Raw genomic sequence first — 20,888 nt, forward strand, 5'->3', positions numbered from 1 at the left:
TCGAGTGACTATTGCCTGTTCCAAATATTCATCTCCCCAGTTCAAGTATTTGAGTGATGGGGAGTTCGTGATACACAATCGTTTAGGAAATTGATAATTTGCTTTGTTTTGAACCTCTATTTTAATTCACATTGATTAAATAAAGTCAAAATACACTTAACGATTTACACATGAAAGTTGCTTTCAATGGAGAATGTAGAGCACTGCAAACATTGCATAGTTAGTTTCTGGAACAATAAACGTGCAGCCATTCAGTTACAAGTGAGAATAGTCAAGCGAAATGACAAACCAACAAGTAATCAAACCATTTAATTCAGGGGCCCCGAGTGGCCGAGTGGTCTAAAGCGCTCTCCGTTACGGATCACTGCCATCTCACCTCTATCTGCGCTGGTTCGAGTCTCGGATTCAGCCAATATGGGTATGTGAGAAAGTTTGCCAGTAGCTTCTCGTGGGTCGGTGGTTCTTTCCGGTGTTTTCCCGGGTTCTTCCTCCACCATTAATACTGGCCGCCATGTATAGCCCATCGTGTGCTGAAAAATGGCGTTAAACCCCACAACAACAACAGCATTTAATTCATTTACAGTTGATCTATGAAATAATTATGCTTTAATTAACAATGTTGCCAAGGGTAGATTCAGAAGCATCCTGTATGTGCGTGTGTGTGTGTGTGTGAGAGAGAGAGAGAGAGATTTTAAGAAATAGGTGTGGAACGGAACCAAGTAACAAAATACTTGGAAACTACTGCATTTTTGAGTGTTTTAAGAGCATAACTTGAACTATCTGTCAAGAAAACTTGTTTTGTCGTACTACCTACTAGTATTACATGATAACATTGATCTAGTTAGGGTTTGTTGATAAATTGTGTTTTTCAATACATGCGTTCGCTCCATTTTAATCTTTTTTTAACATTCATTCAATTTTCAATACTCACCACTGTCCATATAAGATGGCGTGCATCATCTGATGGTGCAATAATTGTGCGAGGTAATTCGTGACCTTCTGTAATGCCAAGTATCTTAGGTCTAATTTTCATGGAATGGTGTGTATCTTTCTATTGTATCAGAACCAAAGTATTGACTGCGTATCGTTGCCGCTTAAAGCGTTACCCATAGTTTATGGTTTTGTCTTGGCAATTGCGAACATGCCATTGTTTTTCACTTACGGTAGCACTTTCAAAGTGCAGGCGGTGGGGCCCGCTTATCCCGTGGTCTCCAGCTTTGTGTTTGAACGTGTCCAAAGACATATTGTGCTACTTTCTCTATATCGTTGCAATGCATACCGAAACCTTGTTCAGCTCTACTTTCCTTATGCAATATTCACATGTAGAGAAAGGTGAATGTGTAAGACCTTATTTCTTGTTATCCTCTTTATTTATTAAATTTGTTTAATACATCGAATGCTTCGAGGTTTATACGGAATGTATAGAACGTGAAACGTATGTCACATTAGGTCATGTAATATATTATGCTAGTTATATCGTTTAAATAGACAAATTCAATTAATTGAAATATTATTTGCAATATACGATGAGAAGCATTCGAGATTTGTCATAATTTTCCACAGCCGTTCTTAACGAAGGACGGTTTCCTGTGTAACCATGTCAGTTCGTGTGTACGCAAACGTGATATATACAAATGTGCTTAATCATGTTTTGAGGTGAAACTCTTGCTTTACACGGTTGAGTTGTTGCATTGTAACCATACTGTCTGAGTTATATCTCCGAATGATCGCTTAACCCTGATATCGTTGCCAGCATCTGTGTCGATAGTTATAGGTTACTGCATTTGTATGGGAAAATATGAACGAGTTTTGGGATGGAATACTGCACGACCTTGGGAGTGCAGTATATCCTTCCGACAAAGCGAGTTCATATTTTCCCATACAAATGCAGTAACCTTTTTATTATATGCTCTTTCCTTTAATTCTACCTAAGGTTTAATTATATAAACAAAATACACTACAAGAAACAATGTAAATGAATGAATGCCGTATTCCAAACTAAATACACAAGCGCAGATTTGCCATTACACAATAACATCATTATTAATGCGCACATAACTCCGCCCAGATAAATTTGAACTTAGTCGCGCGCTAGACATAACTTTCGAAAGAAAATGGCGTGTCTAGTTAAAATGGAAATTTGCAGTCATATTGTGAATGAATGCGCATTGCAACAACTTTTCCATTTGATCTGGAATGAATATATTTTGGTATTTTTTGGGGATTAGACGAAAGTTTGTGATTTTGGACTGGATTCATATGTGCAAATTATACATGAAATACATTGGATTGAAGTAGCGCGGGAGAAGCGTGTTTACATCTGCAAATGTGTTTCTGTTTCTGTCATTGAATGTTTGAACTCATAATGTGGGAAAATATAAAGTCTTTCAATTGCAATTATCAAACAAAAACTATGGAATGTAATGCTTATTTCATTTTGAGTGCAGTAAGGAGGATGCAATTGCACTTATCATCGAAATTACAGCACAATTTCGAAATGTGTAATCCAGATTGAAAACCTATGACATGGCTCATATAATTAGGATTTGCAGAATTAAGAAAATACATTTTGAGGAAATTCAGGATGTTAAACTGTAAGTATATTTTATTTTGTCATTATTATCACCAGCTAAAGAAGAGAGTATATGACTTGTCACTTGTATGTTATTTGTAAGGACCTTATCTTGCGTCTGTTATATACAGTACTGTAGCTAGCCTAAATCCGTAACATTGTATCAACGCGGAATGTGCCAAAATAGCTGGTATGTGGCAGTCCACGAAACATCTGTTTTAGTTCATTCAGAAACAAATTTAAACAATCACAACGTAAAGAGCCTCTTACGCGAGTGTACATGATTTGTGTACAAATCAAAAGTGCTGGCGTCTGCGTCCATTGTTTGTTTACAATAGAAAGTAGTTCCTTTATGCACGTGAATGCTATATGTGCATCGTCGTGCGAGTTCAGTATTGGGTAATACTGAACGATTCTGACAATGTAAAGTTAACGGGGGGAAAATGAGCATATAATAATAACTTGTATGGCATTGGAGAACTAAGGATGCTGCTCGACTTGGCAATGAGGAGCGATCGGTACTGAAGCAAAGGGGCTGTTCAGCCTACATATTCCTGACAGCTACTTCGGCAGACTGGGTGGACTGAAGTAGGTGGAGTAATTTCCCCAGATACTCATCGTGAGTTGTGAATTAGGATTGTTTTATTTTGTCGTGTGAATGACATGGAACGCTAGCATCCTATATGTTGTTCAACAACATATGTTCTGTATTTAGAGAGGTCAATGTTATATGAAAAAGAATCAGCGTCATCCGTTGATGTACTACACAGACATTTATCATATCTGTTGTTGATCTATATCAGCATACGCTCGGTCATATTCAAGTAATTTTGAACAAAAGTGATTCATTGAAATTGTGTCTAATTCATCAACGACGCCAACAGATTTATAAGATCGTCAGATTTACTCTCGTAATAGGATAATCCCTAATCAGTCATGTGATCAGTACAATTTCAACTCGGTCTAGGCCTTCGAAACAGGGTAATGTGTATTACATTTATGGAATGACAGACTTCATTTATTAATATACACGCCAGCTAAGGTGTCCTAATTGTTCAGTATGATACAACATACAATTGTTCACGTCGATAGACTCAGCATTCTTATATGTATATTTTAAGTCTTTCATTTTAGTTTAATTGGTTTGTATGTGCCTCAAATAAGGTTGTGTGTTATTTTGTCAGATATAGCATATTGATTAACTTAATGCATTAATAAGGGACTCGTTCACATGGGGTTTCAGGGTGTCATAGCTAAATCCAATCCCACCAGATTTCATCCTGTTACACTGACAATCTGCATGTTGTTGATGCAAACAATGGCTGTTTATATGTAACGTCGTTTTTTCTCGTTCTTCATTTGGTAACATTTATCAAGTCTTCTAAATGTTCTTACTGCTCACTTGTTATGGATGGCATTTATTGTCCACATTTGTTCTTTAAGAAAATGATAGAATCGTAAAGTAGTAAAAAATACTATCAACTGTGACATAAATAATGTGTCATATAGAAAACACACAAATAGATTAGTACATGTTTTAAACCTCTGGTTAACTAAATCAGTCAAAAACTATTATTAGAAATAATGATTTTACAAACAGGTCTTTACACTCTTGTCTTCCACAAATGACATCGCAAAGCCACATGAATAATCAATAGGATAACACACAACAACCGCCCCCACCCTCAACAAAAATGCTTATTACATTCCGATTTGATTTAATTAGCTTGTATTCTTGTGAGTTTTTAACCTATGCTTTCCATATTTAACATATTTATGTTAAAACACTGGATGCCTATTAATTCTGTATCATTCCTTTTGTGTATATGGTCTACAAGTTCTTTTTTAAGAAAGACTGAAAATAAAAACACAAACATAACATCTACATATACTTCTGTCCAGGAAACGAAAATAAAATTAGTATCTGAGGTACCGATAATGTTATGCAATTAAAAAGTGGTGTGTACATTGTCTTTAAACCGACAAATTTGTCTTTAAACCGGTGACATTGTCTATAAACCGCTTTATCTCCAAACCGTCTCACTTTTAGGAAAATAAAACGTTGAAGACCTCCAACCCTCCTATGAGTTGAAGTAGCACTTAAATAACAACTAATATAACAGACAGGACATACATACTATGGAATACATCAAACACTGACTGAAAACACATGACCCTAGCTTAGTGGAAAGACCCGAAGTTTGCATAATTTCAAGTACACGTTTTTACGAAACTAGTGGTTCTTGCAAAGATGCCACATAATTTGAAGCAAACAAGAAATTTAGAACGGTTATAAACATAAACATAGTCTCTCTAATTATGAAATCTAAATTTCTTTTCTACAGTAAAAAAGGAACTAACAATCGCTTGAAAAATAAACAGTAACATGGGCACAGTAATTGACAAAAATAATTTGAAACAAAAGAGAGGGCATGAGGTATTCTATAATAAACCACATATTGTTACATCACTATTATCTCGAGATAGGATTGATCACTCAGAAAATGAAAGTTTAATTAAATTCATATACAGGAACATTTAAAATATCAACAAAACTCCCAACAAATTAAAAAAAATTAAACCACAAGTAAAAGCGTTTCGCTCTTCTAATTGACATTCAGTGACGAAATACCAAATAGCCAATTAAAAAATACTTATGTGGATATTCATACAATCATATAATAAAATATCCCTGTTAAAACTCTTTATTAACATCTAAAATTTTAAGATAATTTCAAAGCAACACAGACACTAGAGAAGAGCTCTAGTAGGGGTAACCAGGGAAAGATATATGACGACGCACAATTAACGCAAAACGTTTCCAGGCTGTACAAGTATTCCTATCTTTATTTGTATTTAAGCGGAAGGGTGCTTGCAATTCAATAATTCTCAACCTTGTGGTCAGTCTCAGACGATTCTGTCCCACGTGATTCACATTGACCGATACCCCTATGGACACCTTCTAGTAAGAGGGGGACATACAAGTAAAGGGAACAGATGTCATTATGTGACTTCTAGACTAATTTCAACAAAACCATATATGTGTCTTTGCCTTTGATTGTAAAGAAATGAAATAGAATTACACTCTGCATTTTTGATAATTTGGGAAACCTATTCTTGATCAGTGTGCTTGAATGGTAACCTCTGTTCAGTTTGTTAGAACACGTTTTGCCGAAAACCGTTATTATCTATCTTGAAGTTTGAAGTTGTGTTGATTGGTCATGCGAATTAACGCACTGCACACAGAAATGTCTTTAAATAATTGAGTAATAATTGATTTATGTACGATTAATGATTGTCATTCGGCTTTTTAGTATCATTCGTTGCCTAAGTGATACACGTGTACACGTATTAAATTTCATGCAGCATATTTCAGATTGAGACCGTGTTCATCTGCATAATATCATAAAGTAATGATGTATTTACCTCCGAAAGCATTCAATGATGTTCCCCCAACGTAAAAGTGTATCTACGAATCGAAACTGTGCTATCAAGTGCTGTAGAAACACTAGACTGTTAGCAACGAATATGAAAGCAAGCACTCAAAAGACAAAAAGCAGAACCGTAATGAGGAGTTGTGCTCATTTATTCTTTTAACAACTAAGTTATTACGTATAAAAGCTTGCAGTTCAGTTTCTATGTTCGGTAAAACTTATACGATGTATTGATTTTAAGTTTAACTCATGTAAGCTAAAAGATTTAGATTCATCACCAGTATCATCTTATTAAAAAAAAGTCTTTTTTTAAAATAAAAAAAAAATTTTAATTTATTTTTTATTGTTAATAGCTTATTTCTTTCTAATAGAGAGCGCCGAAGAACTTCTTGGAAAAGGCGTACTTTACAATTCATCTAACGATTCCTTCCTTTTTCTAAAAAACAAAAAAACAAGAGCTAAAATAACTACGAAGAATGTTTCACTTATTCGTACTTCAGTGAAAAGGATTTTTAAAATGATGTTTTTTTTTTCCCGTTGCTTTTGAATATTCAAGCCGAACATTCAAAAAAGGCTTCAGATTGGTTCTATGCTCAAATTCAGTTTGTTTTAGAGATTGACATCAAGGCAACCAGTCTACGAGCCAAAGATCTAAAGTTCAAGATAAATTTACTTCGTGAAAGCTGATAAATCATGGTACTTCCTTCTATGAGAACCTCACAACTTAGATCTGATTTGGTGAAGCAAATATTTAAGTTTTTGGCGTGCATTCCAGTTGAGTAGGTTTTCTATTGCAATAGGGCGCACATAAACTGGGTGACTTTTTTGGTATAGACATTTAACTGCCAATAGCTACACACCAACAACTTTTAAAACCATAATCTATTAGTCGAATTAATGTTAACATATTAATTCAGCATTCTCTTTCGAAACATAAATAAGAAATGTTTTATTTTCTGAAAACTTCAATTTATGTGCAGTGTTTGACAAGTTTTCTATCCTTTAGCAATTCTAATAAGGAGAAAGCTAATATCAAGAATGGTACCTACAACCGTCAAATCTGATAAATTCCATTAAAAGTGTCATGGCACAGTAGAATATTTAAAGCACATAATAATGCGTCTGTTCGGGCCCTGCATTGAACGGATTTATTAACAATTGTCATGTTGGACTGAGACTGCAAAAACTTAAAGTACTTTGCAGGTTTATTTCTTATTGCGTTTGACATTTCATCTCGAACATATCAGCACATAAGGAAAGGTTAAATTAATCGATTGCCACTACTTCCAATAGAAAGGCCCGTTCGGTTCTTTCCATTCAACAACAGTGCTCATACGAATGTCAAATCGTATTGTGAATAAGCATATTTTCCGCGAAGCGGAGTCGCTTTCCATATTATCTGTTTTATTTCCTGACATTTCATATTCATATTTTAGAACTCGGAGGAAATAAGGCGGTTCTGAAATTAATTTAACGCCTACTTTAGTTTCTTTCTTCGTCGAAACCTTTTGTGTATGAGCTCATCTGTCCGAAAATGCTATTTATATTTGAAGAGATGCTACTAATTTGAATTATATTTTTGTAATGCCCTTTGAAGTTCACGAAATAATATCATCAAAAACACCATCCTCCAAAGTCATGTGTAAATTCATTCACGCTGAGTAAGATATACTAAAATAACTAAGTTCTTCAAATGAGTGATAAATATATCATACTTTTTTTCGGTTAAGTAGGTTTCGTATGACCGACTTATATAATAAGAAACTTTTTGCTTTGCTGGATGGTGTTACTGAATGTCTTAATCGACGTATGTTTTCGTTACGTGCAATAGATTAATAAAAACCTTCCAATATACATCGGCGTAGGACAGGAAAATTTCACATTCGGGATAACATTTTACGTCAAGTAACAGGACCTTTATCTAGGGTCTGGCACAAAATTCAGATACCCAGAACAGAACATCCATATTAGACACCGATGCATCATAAAGGATTTGTTTGCATCACATTCTTGAAGGAAAAATAGAGTCTAAGACGAAATGGCGTTTTATTAATGCAGATGCAACGCCCATTGAATATTTTTTAAGCTCGAGATTGAATGTAAATGTTAGTTTTATGCTGAATATTTCATGAAAACTCTGACTGGCGTTTAGACATATATCATCGTTAAAAGAAAGGCTGTCGAAACGATTGAAGAAAAGGTAATCCGAACTGTGTGCTGATCATAACTTGCACATTTTTACAAATGTGAACAGGTCAAGAAATAAGGTCCAATTTCATACCTGATATTAAACGAGACAGAACGAAAAATAGCCATGCATTAACATTTCTCTGAAACGTTTTTTTTTTCTTCTTCTTCTAAATAATAATGAGAGGTCGATTTGTAAGTAAAAGCAACTGCAACGACGTTTTTTCCCCCAGAAACATGATATGTACCTGTATGCAGCCAGGTCGATTAGTGCATACCGCGCTACATCCTGGTGCATGTTTTATTACCTTAATATGATGCCGTTAAAGTTTTTATCTTGAGGATTGTGGAACAATGCTCAAATTGTGGAACAATGCTCAAATGATGATGGCAAACAGTGGGCTTTGCTTGTATTAATGCATTATAATCAGAGTAGACCAGATGGATTGGTATGTTCACCTATCGTAATGTTAATTGAAAAACTAGAACATGCACACCTCAGAATGTGATCAAATTAAATTGACACCATGACAACATACATGGTGTCTTTTTGAAGTATAAAGTAAAGCATTTAAAGTGCATTCCCTGACTGTTTGCTAAATTTCGTGATTCTATTTTTAAATTGGACAGATGTGCAATGTTAGGGATTCATTTATTTGGCTATAGTAGAATGATGCGACACATTCTTCAAGGAATATGTCGTACGATCTCGTGTCCGTACATTTACGAAACTCGTGTGTAGAGTATACACCCAAACACAAGTTTTGTTATTCGATAATGATGAAATTTGGTTGCATCCAAAAGTTTTAAAATTGGGAAGTTATCGAACTCATAGATGTTGCTAAAACTATTTCTGTTAGATGAACATTTCAATAATATGATTAATATAATACACCAATTCAAGAGAATATTTGAGCGTGGGTATGGCTGTACGTGTTTTGGAAGGGGAGTTTCTTGAAAAGTGGGTCTGTAAAAATAATCTTTCTGCTCACAGGATTGTATATCTGGACAAATCAGTTTATATGGTATGCCAAATGGTTATGGCACGTGCATTGTCATATATATGACTTCTGTTCGGTTTGCCATTCACCAAGGTACGTACACTGTCATGTATATGACTTCTGTTCGGTTTGCCATTCACCACGGGACGTACACTGTCATGTATGGACTTCTGTTCGGTTTGCCATTCACCAAGGTACGTACACTGTCATGTATATGACTTCTGTTCGGTTTGCCATTCACCACGGGACGTACACTGTCATGTATAGGACTTCTGTTCGGTTTGCCATTCACCACGGGACGTACACTGTCATGTATAGGACTTCTGTTCGGTTTGCCATTCACCACGGGACGTACACTGTCATGTATAGGATTTATGTTCGGTTTGCCATTCACCAGTGTCACTATAGGTAAATCTTTTTCTGTATGTAACTTAGAATAAAGTAAATTGAGGCTTATGTACAGACTATTTAACATATTTTTCCTAAGGTAGTTTTGCATGATTTTATTTAATCGAAACCTTACTTTTTGTTGACGTTCATGTTTAAGAAGACACTAATGTGGTATCGACCGCATCTCAAACGGACCAAACAAGATTGCATTGCGCTTCAGGGATGTCATTCCGCTTCCTAAATTGACTTCTCAGGCGGTATCAGATGCTCATTTTGTATTAGCAAGACCCCGTAGATGAGAGGGAGTCAGACAGATCGCGTTACCACTTTCATAATTGTCTCCCTGTAGTACTTTGGTCATGCGTTTTCAAAATATCATTCATTATAAAGGTTACATAAAATCAATAATTAGACAACTATATTCTACAATGAATGTTATTCAAAGTCATGGCTGAAAGATATTTTAAAACGTTATAGTTCATATTCTAACACATTTGAGCATGTAACGCTTCTGATCGGTTGAACGTAAAACTTTTTAAAAATAGTAATATTCGCGGTAAATAGCCTGAAACTTTGACACCATTTTGATGGTAGGTCCATATGAGATTGTGCTACAGATAGCTATATTTACTTTTGCTATTGTAGACAACATGTTGAAATGTATATCAGAGATGACTTATCGCATTGATACAGAATAGTATTCGATATATGTGAGGGTATCTGATAACATAAGAACAGTACTTTCCTACTTTTCAAGATAGTTTGCACACTGTGTTATAAGGTACGATAGGCTTCTAAAAGCTGCATAACCTCTGTATGGCTAGACTTAGGTCATTCCGATTCCTTTTAACATTCATTAGTTTTTTTCTTTTTTTGCTTGCCTTTTGTAGACTCTCAAATTCTTTCAAGAAGATGTTGACGAAGACTGTTGTGGCACTTGACTAGTCCTATTTTTATGTTTCAAAATGCCATTATCATTACGGACTTAAATTTTCAGAGCAGTGGATGCATTCTGAACACAGTCTGTAAAATATGTCCTGTCTATATAGAAACGCTATGTAGCTCTTACTCCTGGTAGAAATACCGTGAATACCTCAGATCGATAACTAAACAATTTACAATGAAAGTTTGCGTGTGATACAGCAAAAGAGTCACTCCGAACACACACACACACACACACACACACACACACACACACACACACACACATATATGTGTATTCATTGTTGAGTCTTTTTTAATTGTGCTTGTTTCTTTGTCTGTATAATACACTCCTAGGGCTTTTATTTTTCACAGACCCAGTCATCTTCAAAAACAACTCCCGATATTTCATTGTTTAGTTCAAGCAGAACTTTGGTTCTTTTCTAACAACGATGCGTATTAATGCAAAACACAAGAGTTATCCAAAGACGTACATAAATTAATTATGCCGCTTGCACTCAAAGGAGACATATTAAGCGACGTGGCGTCCTTTTTTCTTCTCCTAATGCAATAGCCCCAATAATTTCCGGATTAAATACCGTCTTCTAATCATAGAATCAAGACTATTGTGCATCAGAGAGAAAGGTATTGAAATGAAATTGGCTTTTTGAACTTCACCAAATGAATTTCGATTGCGTTTGAGATAAATGTATTATCGCTCAGTAAGAAAATAAAGGTCGTAAATCGACCATTTTTTAGAATATACGTCTATGTAATCTTGTTTAGAAAGGGAACCGATCCATAACGACTCATTAGTCTGAAATGAATGTTGTCTCGATCTGCATTCCTTGCTTTAAGATGGCTGTCTTCATTTGCTCTGAAAGCAGAATATTTGCGACTATACTCCCGTAGATCACATTGGCTGGTGCTCTTCTTGATATTTGAAATTTATGGGCATGTATCAACATCTTTGGAATTGCATTGATTCTAAACTGCGCATGGCGGCAAACAATTAGCTATTATACTTCCACTCATAATTTTTGTCAGTGCACTTGGATATATTGGAAATATATACGCTAATCAGCAACTATTTTGAAATTGTAATGACTCCAAAAATCTCGTAATTTTAGATATTTCCGTTAAAATACATATTCAGTCTTCATTTTAGAGTGGAAATAATATCCCGAATGCCCTGTCTCGCCTGCCACGCTGTGACATAACCGTGACACCGTGCAAATTTGCTATAGGAGTAAAATATCCCAATGATTTATCTTTGTCATTGATGACTGTTGATTACTGGGTTGCATAAATCTTTGAACGGAAGACATATATTTGAGGACAATTCCCTGTTTTCATAGATATTTAAGTAGGACTCATCTCTCAGTGTAAGTTAAGAAATGAATTAAATAGAAGTGCATTTTCGCATAATGTTAATGAATCATGATTAATGAGTGCGTAAGGTTATTAAACATATGAATGATTTTTGAAAGAGATAATCATAATTGCTAAGCAAAGATAGAGTACTATATTTATTTCATACGCTATTACAAACATAAATAATACATACCTGTTTCAAAGTCAATTAATCATATAGTACTTTAAAACATTGATTCCACCTGAAACCTAAAATTAAATCCGAATGAATACTGATGTCATAGCGGATACAACATTAAAAACATGAGCGTTGCGACGCAGTGGATATCACTGCTGTAGACAGTGTGAGTAAATGACCCCTCCTGAATTTCAAGTACTTCCCGGAGGAAGATTCATGGCTATGACAGCCGCCGTGTGAAAACTACTTTGGTTTCTTGGAATTCACCAAATAAAACATTAAGGCATAACAATGAAAACTTTTCAAGTAAATTCAACTTACGCATATAATAAGTTGGTCTTTTGTTGAGTGAACAATGTGTCATAGTTCTTTGAATTACAAAAGTTTAAAAATTCTTTCATATACTAAAATAATCCATTCCCTAGCTTTCCCAAGTCTCAGATATTGGACACATATATATATCCATTTGTTTTTCCGTATATATATATATATATATATATATATATATATATATATATATATATATATGTGTGTGTGTGTGTGTGTGTGTGTGTGTGTGTGTGTGTTTGGTGTGGGTGTGGGTGTGTGTATGTGGGTGTGTAAGGAAATTTAAACCTTCGATCTAAACCTTATCCACTGTCTTGTATAAATGGCAAGTGGTCAACAAAGTCAATGTGGTAAGGAAATTCGCTCATATAAGGAATGTTCTCTGCTTAATAAAAATCATTTCATTTACTAAAATAATCCATTCTTGGATTGTGGGAAATATAAGCAGACTACAAAACCTTAACGAAAGCCATAACAAACACGCGGACGAAGTGACCTGCGATGCCAGGAAAATAACATAGATATGGAGCACTTTTCAACTAATTTCAACAAAATATTTTCCTGCAACAAGAATCGTAACTAAAAGCGGCATGGAATGCGTGATCTATATTTTCATAGTCACGTATCAGCTGCGAACATATGTATCTGAAATAATAATAATAATAATAATAATAATAATAAAGTGTCATACAAAGAATACATTGCTACTCATAAGACCTCTCCAATCGCGCATGTGGCTGCTGCAGACATCGATCCGATATGACTGAAATTTTGTAAAACTACGTTAAAAATCCTAAACACACACAAACACACACACACACACACACACACACAAATGCTACTCATAATATCGACGCTTTCATGATGACGCAATCCTTGTCAAGAAAATCAAATGTACTTGGAGGTTTCGTACTGGTTGAAATAATCGAAAAGTTCGTAATGTATCTGTTCTAAATTTTGTACAATGCGTAGTATTAAAGTTGCATACACTTCTAGATATCCATAAGTATATCAAATAGTATCATACACAATTCTAAGGAGGCTAATACTTTTTCCAAACCTCTTTTAATGCTTTAGGATTCACTTTGTTGTATATTAGAAAAATGTGTACTCCATCTGTGCTATCGTATCTGTTTGAAAATGTATCCTCAAACTGTCGTATCGCATCTATTTTAAAATGTACCCACATATTGTGGTATCGTGTATGTTTGAAAATGTGTTTTCCAACTGTGGTATCGTATCTGTTTGAGAATCTCCGACAGGCATAAAATCACTCCTGTCAGAAAATACGTAAAAATAGCCAAACTGTGGTATGTGTTCGGTTCATTGTCTTGTGTACAACAATTAGAGTTTGTAAATTATGAAGGTTAAACTAGATAGTAATACAGCTCAAGTTCATTTGAAGTTGTTATAGGCTTCCGACGGGCTGAAAGCAAGACTTTCATTACCTCGAACAATTCATCTCCATAAAGAGCATCCAAATACCTTTTGAATACAATTTTGGTAAATTTGCACAGTTTTCATGAAAATGTTGTTTACTACTGGCTTTCTTCCGACAAATAAATTAGTAGAGGACGAACCTTAATTGAAATAGCGCTTACTTTCACGATGAAGTTATAAAAACTGTTCTTTGCTTTCGCCTTTTGTGTAATATTTAGTAGACAGCAGTTTTATTTTTAATTAAGCAAGGAAGTTGATGGTAGTTTTAATGTCACAAATTGAGTTTTACCAGCGTCGCATTAGAGGAGCAATTAAACGGATATTTGATACAGTAAAACCACGATACGGATGCACCTGCAAATATAACACACTTTGTTATCATTGATGTCACATTTTATGATCATTTACGCCACACTTTATGATCATTTATGTCACACTTTATGATCATTTATGTCACACTTTATAATCATTTATGTCGCACCTTATGAACATTTATGTGACAATTTATGCAAGTAAAAACACTCGTGGCACTGGCTACCAGAGAAAGTTTGTAAAAATGAACATTTATATCTTGATTCAAAGCACTTTGAGCTTCATCAAATCGATAACCATATAATTAAGGACACAATAAAAACGGTAAACTTCTGAACACAGAGAAACTGTTCACCTAAGTTCGAACAGGTCTGTATAAAATGTACTATAGCGGTGCTCTATTCATACGGCGTGATCTTCCACGAAGGATGTGTCTTTACAGTGAAGAAAAACACTAAAAATAAAATATTTCCACTTGTTTCACACAAGCCGAGAGCTGAAATAGTTTATAATAAAGTAGGTAGCAATGATGTTAAAAACATTGACCAGTTGAATTAAATACTCAATCAAACCCGCGTTATACTGAGATAGCGGTATACAGATGACCTTAATAGTGAGAAATCGTTGTAATGACCATCTCTTTTCACATTTTTTTTCTTTGGTAGATCTGTCTCTCCTCAGTTGGGAGATAAAGCTGTCAATCTTTTGGGAACACTCTGGTTCAGTCTTTAATGCTATATCGACCTGATGTTAATTATAATCCAACAAAATATATAACTTCTAGGTGCGCAGTAGTTACCAACGTAAGCGTCTTTTCCTCCTGCCTAATTGAGATCAGATTTGGAAAGACAAGAAAAATAATTGTTTCCATGGTTACAAACAGCGCGCTCACACAATTTAATCTACGCTAGAGACATAATGGATAAAAATGCTAGTTTCGGATGGATTTACCACATTGGTGTTTCTAGGATTTCATGCTAATAAAGTCCGTACAATTCTCTGTTTAAAACATCAATTTCATAGCCTATAAGACAAACTGAGACTAAATTTATAAATTCGCAAAAAATGAAAATACAAATTTTGTGCATCGTGACTACGTAATTAACTTTTAAATGATACTATATTTTACATTCTCACATAATAAATCAACCATTTGGGGGCTTTTAGAGTTGCGTATCGCTAAATTATCACCAGGCTCAATGAACCGTTCATTTATGCGTGTTAATATTATAACTAGCCTAATGTTATTATTTGAACTGCAATGTTACACATAAATTCGACTGGTAATACGACTGCTCTAAATATAAAATCCAAATCAACGTGAACAGTCATTACTAATTGCTTATTGTCAATTGTGACCTTATAAATAAATGAGAAACTTTGCAAGACCAGTTTTATTCTACAGGGAGCAGTGTAGCAAGCAATAAATATTTAGAAAGCCGTAACTTACCTCGAATGAAGTCCACTGCCTGTTCCAGACCATAAATATCTCTATCGCAATCATCCTTTGCTAAAATCCCCAATTTTACGTTAGGAAGAATGTTTGGGTCATTATTAATGACGTCCAGTGTATACAACATTGTTTCTAGGGCCTGAATACCCCCTTCTGGCATAATTGGACCACATATTTTATCTTCACTCCGCTCGTGCACCATATGCAAGGCACCAAGAACGATGTCACCGTCAATATGTACAGATAGATCTCTTTTAGGCCATGAGAAATTCCCATGCTTTCCTACCATCCAGAATACTTTCTCCTTTGTCAGAGCCGTCTCAGTGTTAAGGACGGCCTGGTATAAGATGATCAAAATAATCACATATGTACTCAATGTCATTTTCATCTTTCAACCCTGAGGAAGCGTAGCATCAACAAAGGATGAGGTACTCCACCATACACAATTTGCGAATGATGAGATACTCTACCATACACAATTTATGAATGGGAGGCCGGATTATCACGTTGCTTCCTGAGCAGAGTCTCGGCGACTGCACTAACAATTATAAATCGTAGCCGATGCAAGTTCGAAGCAACGTGACGTCGAATTTTACCAGCTTTATAGCTTACGCAATAGAAGAGCACAATGCTATAGTGTCAAAGAAAACGACGATGATACCGTTAAATCTATCAAGGCAAGTTTTAGTTTAATGTATTTATACTGCCTTAAATACTTCACCAGTCACTGCGACTCGGGCTTTGTCCGAGACATATACCATCGAATTCCACAGTCCACTAATTGGCTTTCTGACATTTTCAGACTTCAGAATCAGATTTAATTGACTCGTATCAAAGATCACGTAAACTGTATTTGTCACACCTGACAGGACACGTATGTTTTCCACTAATTTAATGCGATTTGTATTTCGTTCAATCTATATTCAAAAATTTAATCCTGTAACCACTTCTAGTACTGAGAAATTCTAATATCCTTACTTTCACGAAATCAATTTGAACTGCGATCACTGCCTGAAAAGAAAAACATTCATCTTATTCTGCCCTCTAAACAAGACCCCTTGATACTAACAAATGCACAATGCGCTCTGTAAATCAAATAAACGTTCCTTCTCATATGATCTCCGGAATCCAATAATTCGAACCAGTTACTTCTACATTTGTTTCGTTCCTACTTAAGCTGCCTGACACTCAAAGCATGCCACGACAAAGATGGATCGCAATTATTGTAATGTAAAACTTCAGCCAATCCACAGGGTTTTTGTCCATGAAAAATGGGAACTTTTAGGATATATATTCAATTTTCCATTTGCAAACAGGATTTTAAAATTGTTTCAGTCAGGAATATGCATTTAGGGAATCCAATTTTGGCAAGTTGCATTTATATCAAAAGCCTTCTACTGTTTGGTGAAAACAGGCTCAATAGCTTTTTGTTGTTCTCGGGGGACGATGGGTGGCGGGATATTGGACCCAGCAAAAAGATTTGCAGTCCTTGTACCATCAAAGTGAAAATAAATATAAATAACTTGTTACATATTTTTAATCATTCTAGCAGAATGCAACTTTAACTATGTAGCATATTTATACTTGTGTTTTACTAATTACAAATTGAACCAAAATAAAAATAAACCATAATTGGTAAAGTTTATTCTTTTCCATTAGTTTTCATTAAAATTTAATGTGTGATAATAGGAAATAAATTAATTTCGCCCACAGAAACTTACGGGGAAGTCATTTTAGCATAAATATGGACGTTCCTAATTACTCGCATACCTACATACCCAACTTCCTGACTTGCCTTGCAGCTGTTTAGCTAATTATTTATTTAACAAACAAACAAACGGACTCCCAATCTAAGAGACAAGCTAATTATTGAATGCAGTTTTTGATTGATATATTGACTGCTTGATTAATCGACCGATTAACTAGCTAACTAAATATCTTCACTATACTATAATTTATTTTCTTTATCTTCTGTATCCATTCATATGTATGTATGTATGTATGTATGTATGTATGTATGTATGTATGTATGTATGTATGTATGTATGAATGCATGAATGTATGCATGCATGGATGCATGCATGCATGGATGGATGGATGGATGGATGTATGCAGGTAGGTATAGTGTATCGTATTTGAATATTCATGGCAAAGATATACAATAACACTATCTATTGATTTATATATCTAATATACACTATAATATCTATTAATTGTCTCCTGTGCATTAAAATAATGAGTGTATTGGTTTTTACTCTTTAAGACCATAATGCTATCGAAGCTATTGGTTAGTCCTTTCTTATAGTGGAATTATATTCTTGTGTATCTTTGAATTGCATGTGTGTGTAATCCGAACAATATATCGATATTGTATCATCACTGGAAATATTGCAGTGGTATCCATTTTAAGCGGGCAGTTTTGTAAAACAAATATGGCTTATAAAATTGAGAATATTTGCCAATATAATCATTTTCATTATTTCCTTATCAAGCCTAGCTAAATTCGCAATGCATTTTCTGAAACTATTAAAGAGTAACTAAGAGTATGAAACGCCCCTAAAAATATTATGCAGCAATACTGGCATACAGCATTGTAGTAACACCAATGCAAGGAGTATCTGTGAAAATGATACAAACGGCATAGAGAATAACATAGACAGAGACGCCTGTTCGAGAAACCATATGTCTTATTTAAAAGTTTCAGCGAAGCGCTGTACTGAGGTCAACAAGTCCTTCTCAGGTATGATAAAGAATGTGATGGGATATCAGAACTGGCACATCAAAGTAAGAGATTACTAAGGTAATGGGATTGATACCAGAACTGCGTTTTGCCGGTTCGCTTTCGCTGGCACATCAAAGTAAGAGATTACTAAGATAGTGGGATATCAGAACTGGCACATCAAAGTAAGAGATTACTAAGGTAATAGGATTGATACCAGAACTGCGCTTTGCCGGGCTTCGCTTTCGCTGGCACATCAAAGTAAGAGATTACTAAGGTAATGGGATATCAGAACTGGTACATCAAAGTAAGAGATTACTAAGGTAATGGGATATCAGAACTGGTACATCAAAGTAAGAGATTACTAAGGTAATGGGATTGATACCAGAACTGCGCTTTGCCGGGCTTCGCTTTCGCTGGCACATCAAAGTAAGAGATTACTAAGGTAGTGGGATATCAGAACTGGCACATCAAAGTAAGAGATTACTAAGGTAATGGGATTGATACCAGAACTGCGCTTTGCCGGGCTTCGCTTTCGCTGGCACATCAAAGTAAGAGATTACTAAGGTAGTGGGATATCAGAACTGGCACATCAAAGTAAGAGATTACTAAGGTAATGGGATATCAGAACTGGCACATCAAAGTAAGAGATTACTAAGGTAATGGGATTGATATCAGAATTGCACTTTGCCGGGCTTCGCTTTCGCTGGCACATCAAAGTAAGAGATTACTAAGGTAATGGGATATCAGAACTGGCACATCAAAGTAAGAGATTACTAAGGTAATGGGATACTGGCACGTCAAAATAAGAGATTACTAAGGTAATGGGATATCAGAACTGGCACATCAAAGTAAGAGATTACTAAGGTAATGGGATTGATATCAGAACTGCGCTTTGCCGGGTTTCGCATTCGCTGGCACATCAAAGTAAGACATCATTTAACTTTAAAATATTGAGGTCCTATACACCAAAAGTGTAATGTAGTTTTTACATATCCCAAATATATTCACGATTTATTTATACTTTATTTGGTGTTATGAATATTTGATTTAATTATATCTGATTTAATATATATTTATTTCAATTTAATTGTTTGTCAGTTTTAATTTTTTAATTTTCATTACATTATTAGTGTAATGTAAATTTATTTGCTAGAGATGATACTTTTTTCTGAAAATAGTTTGACCTTGACTGTTTGTTTTATAAACACCAGGTGTTGATCCAAATCCTGACCTTGTTTCCAAATTTGTAGCAACCACGTAAACAAGTTCTATCTTTAATTTAAAATGATTGGTTGTTGTCGCGGTCATGATGGGACTTCATGTTCAAGATGTAAACAATTTTTTATATTTTTTATTTCTTGGAGTAAAATGATCGGTTTTCCTCAGGGTCACACTGGGTGTACCTGACCTTTAACAAGTACCTTATTTCTATGAGCTTCGAGAACATGATCACGTGACCCCCTGTTTACGTTTAGAAGACATATAACCTATGTTTTAGAGAATTATTCTCAGTAGAAGCTGTGTTGTTAAACTGGAAGTTGTATGTTGTGCTATTTAGAGTTATTTCAAATTACTTTGATTGAAAACGATCAATTCTGGGGTTTTTCTGGAACATACATGTGCTCACGTGACATTCTTAATCAAAGACTGTTCGGACAAGAAATTTTTTTTTGATTTCCAAAACAAGAGTGATAATTCTTGTTTCTACAAGGAACTGTAGACTCCAACACTACAGATTGCAGCATACGTCATCGTCTTCAATCTTGAATTCTTCGTCGGGATTCGAACATGAAATCAGTAGAACATTTTGTTAATAGGACTTCAAAAATTTTGTTCTAGGATCATTCTTGGATTATTTTTGGATTTGATTCTATAAAACCGTAAGTTCATATTTTTTTTAATTTTTACAGATTGTTTCCAGGGAAATAAATTACTGTATTTTTTTCAAAGCTTAATGTTTTCACTCTTTCTTGTGTTACTGTTTATTCGTGCCTAAACACGTGACATACGACTGGATATGATATGATTATTATCCGATTACGAAGACATTCGTGAATGACGACCAAAATCAAGAAGTGTCAATAATACATAGTAATATTGAAAAGTTAAGAATGAAAAGTATATTTCATTTAGTGAGAATTTTATAGCTGGTAGATTCGAATAAAAGGGCAAAGAGGTTATCATAAAAATAACAACACGATTTCTAGATAGTTTTCGGTTTGTGTGACAATCACTATATCAAACTGCAAACGGTTAAAAATTTACGTAATAAGATATATCAATGGTCCTTATGGAACCTGTTTTGTTTGAGAAAAAAATTAGTTACCCACGCGAATATATAGGTTTGTATGAAATATTAACGAATCTGAAATACCAGGAAAATAATCTTTTTGACTTGTTTTTCGAAGATTGAATTAACAAAGAGAATTATTGATATGCAAACGATGTTTGAAGCTTTTCAAATTAAATTATATTGGTTTAATCCTGGTAAAGAGTAACGAAATATACCGTGATGTTATGCAATGTTACGTGTTTATTAATATATACGAATTGGATTCAGTATATTGTTTTAATTTA

At 34.7% G+C, this 20,888-nt stretch overlaps 1 protein-coding gene across 1 annotated transcript in view; it reads right to left on the reverse strand.

The window, feature by feature from the left end:
• The window catches only part of LOC149772761 (metabotropic glutamate receptor 3-like), a 119,566-nt gene extending 103,572 nt beyond the window's left edge, over positions 1-15,994 (reverse strand). The window contains exon 1 of the mRNA XM_089947311.1: positions 15,587-15,994. Within this exon, the coding sequence (XP_089803437.1) occupies positions 15,587-15,977 (391 nt within the window). The 5' untranslated portion in view covers positions 15,978-15,994. The remainder of the gene's footprint in view (positions 1-15,586) is intronic.
• Between the last annotated feature and the right edge of the window lie 4,894 nt (positions 15,995-20,888).

This window comes from Sinohyriopsis cumingii, unplaced genomic scaffold, assembly GCF_028554795.1.
Source record: "Sinohyriopsis cumingii isolate HCF-2022 unplaced genomic scaffold, ASM2855479v2 utg001176l, whole genome shotgun sequence".
In the NCBI taxonomy this organism is placed as follows: Eukaryota; Metazoa; Mollusca; class Bivalvia; order Unionida; family Unionidae; genus Sinohyriopsis; species Sinohyriopsis cumingii.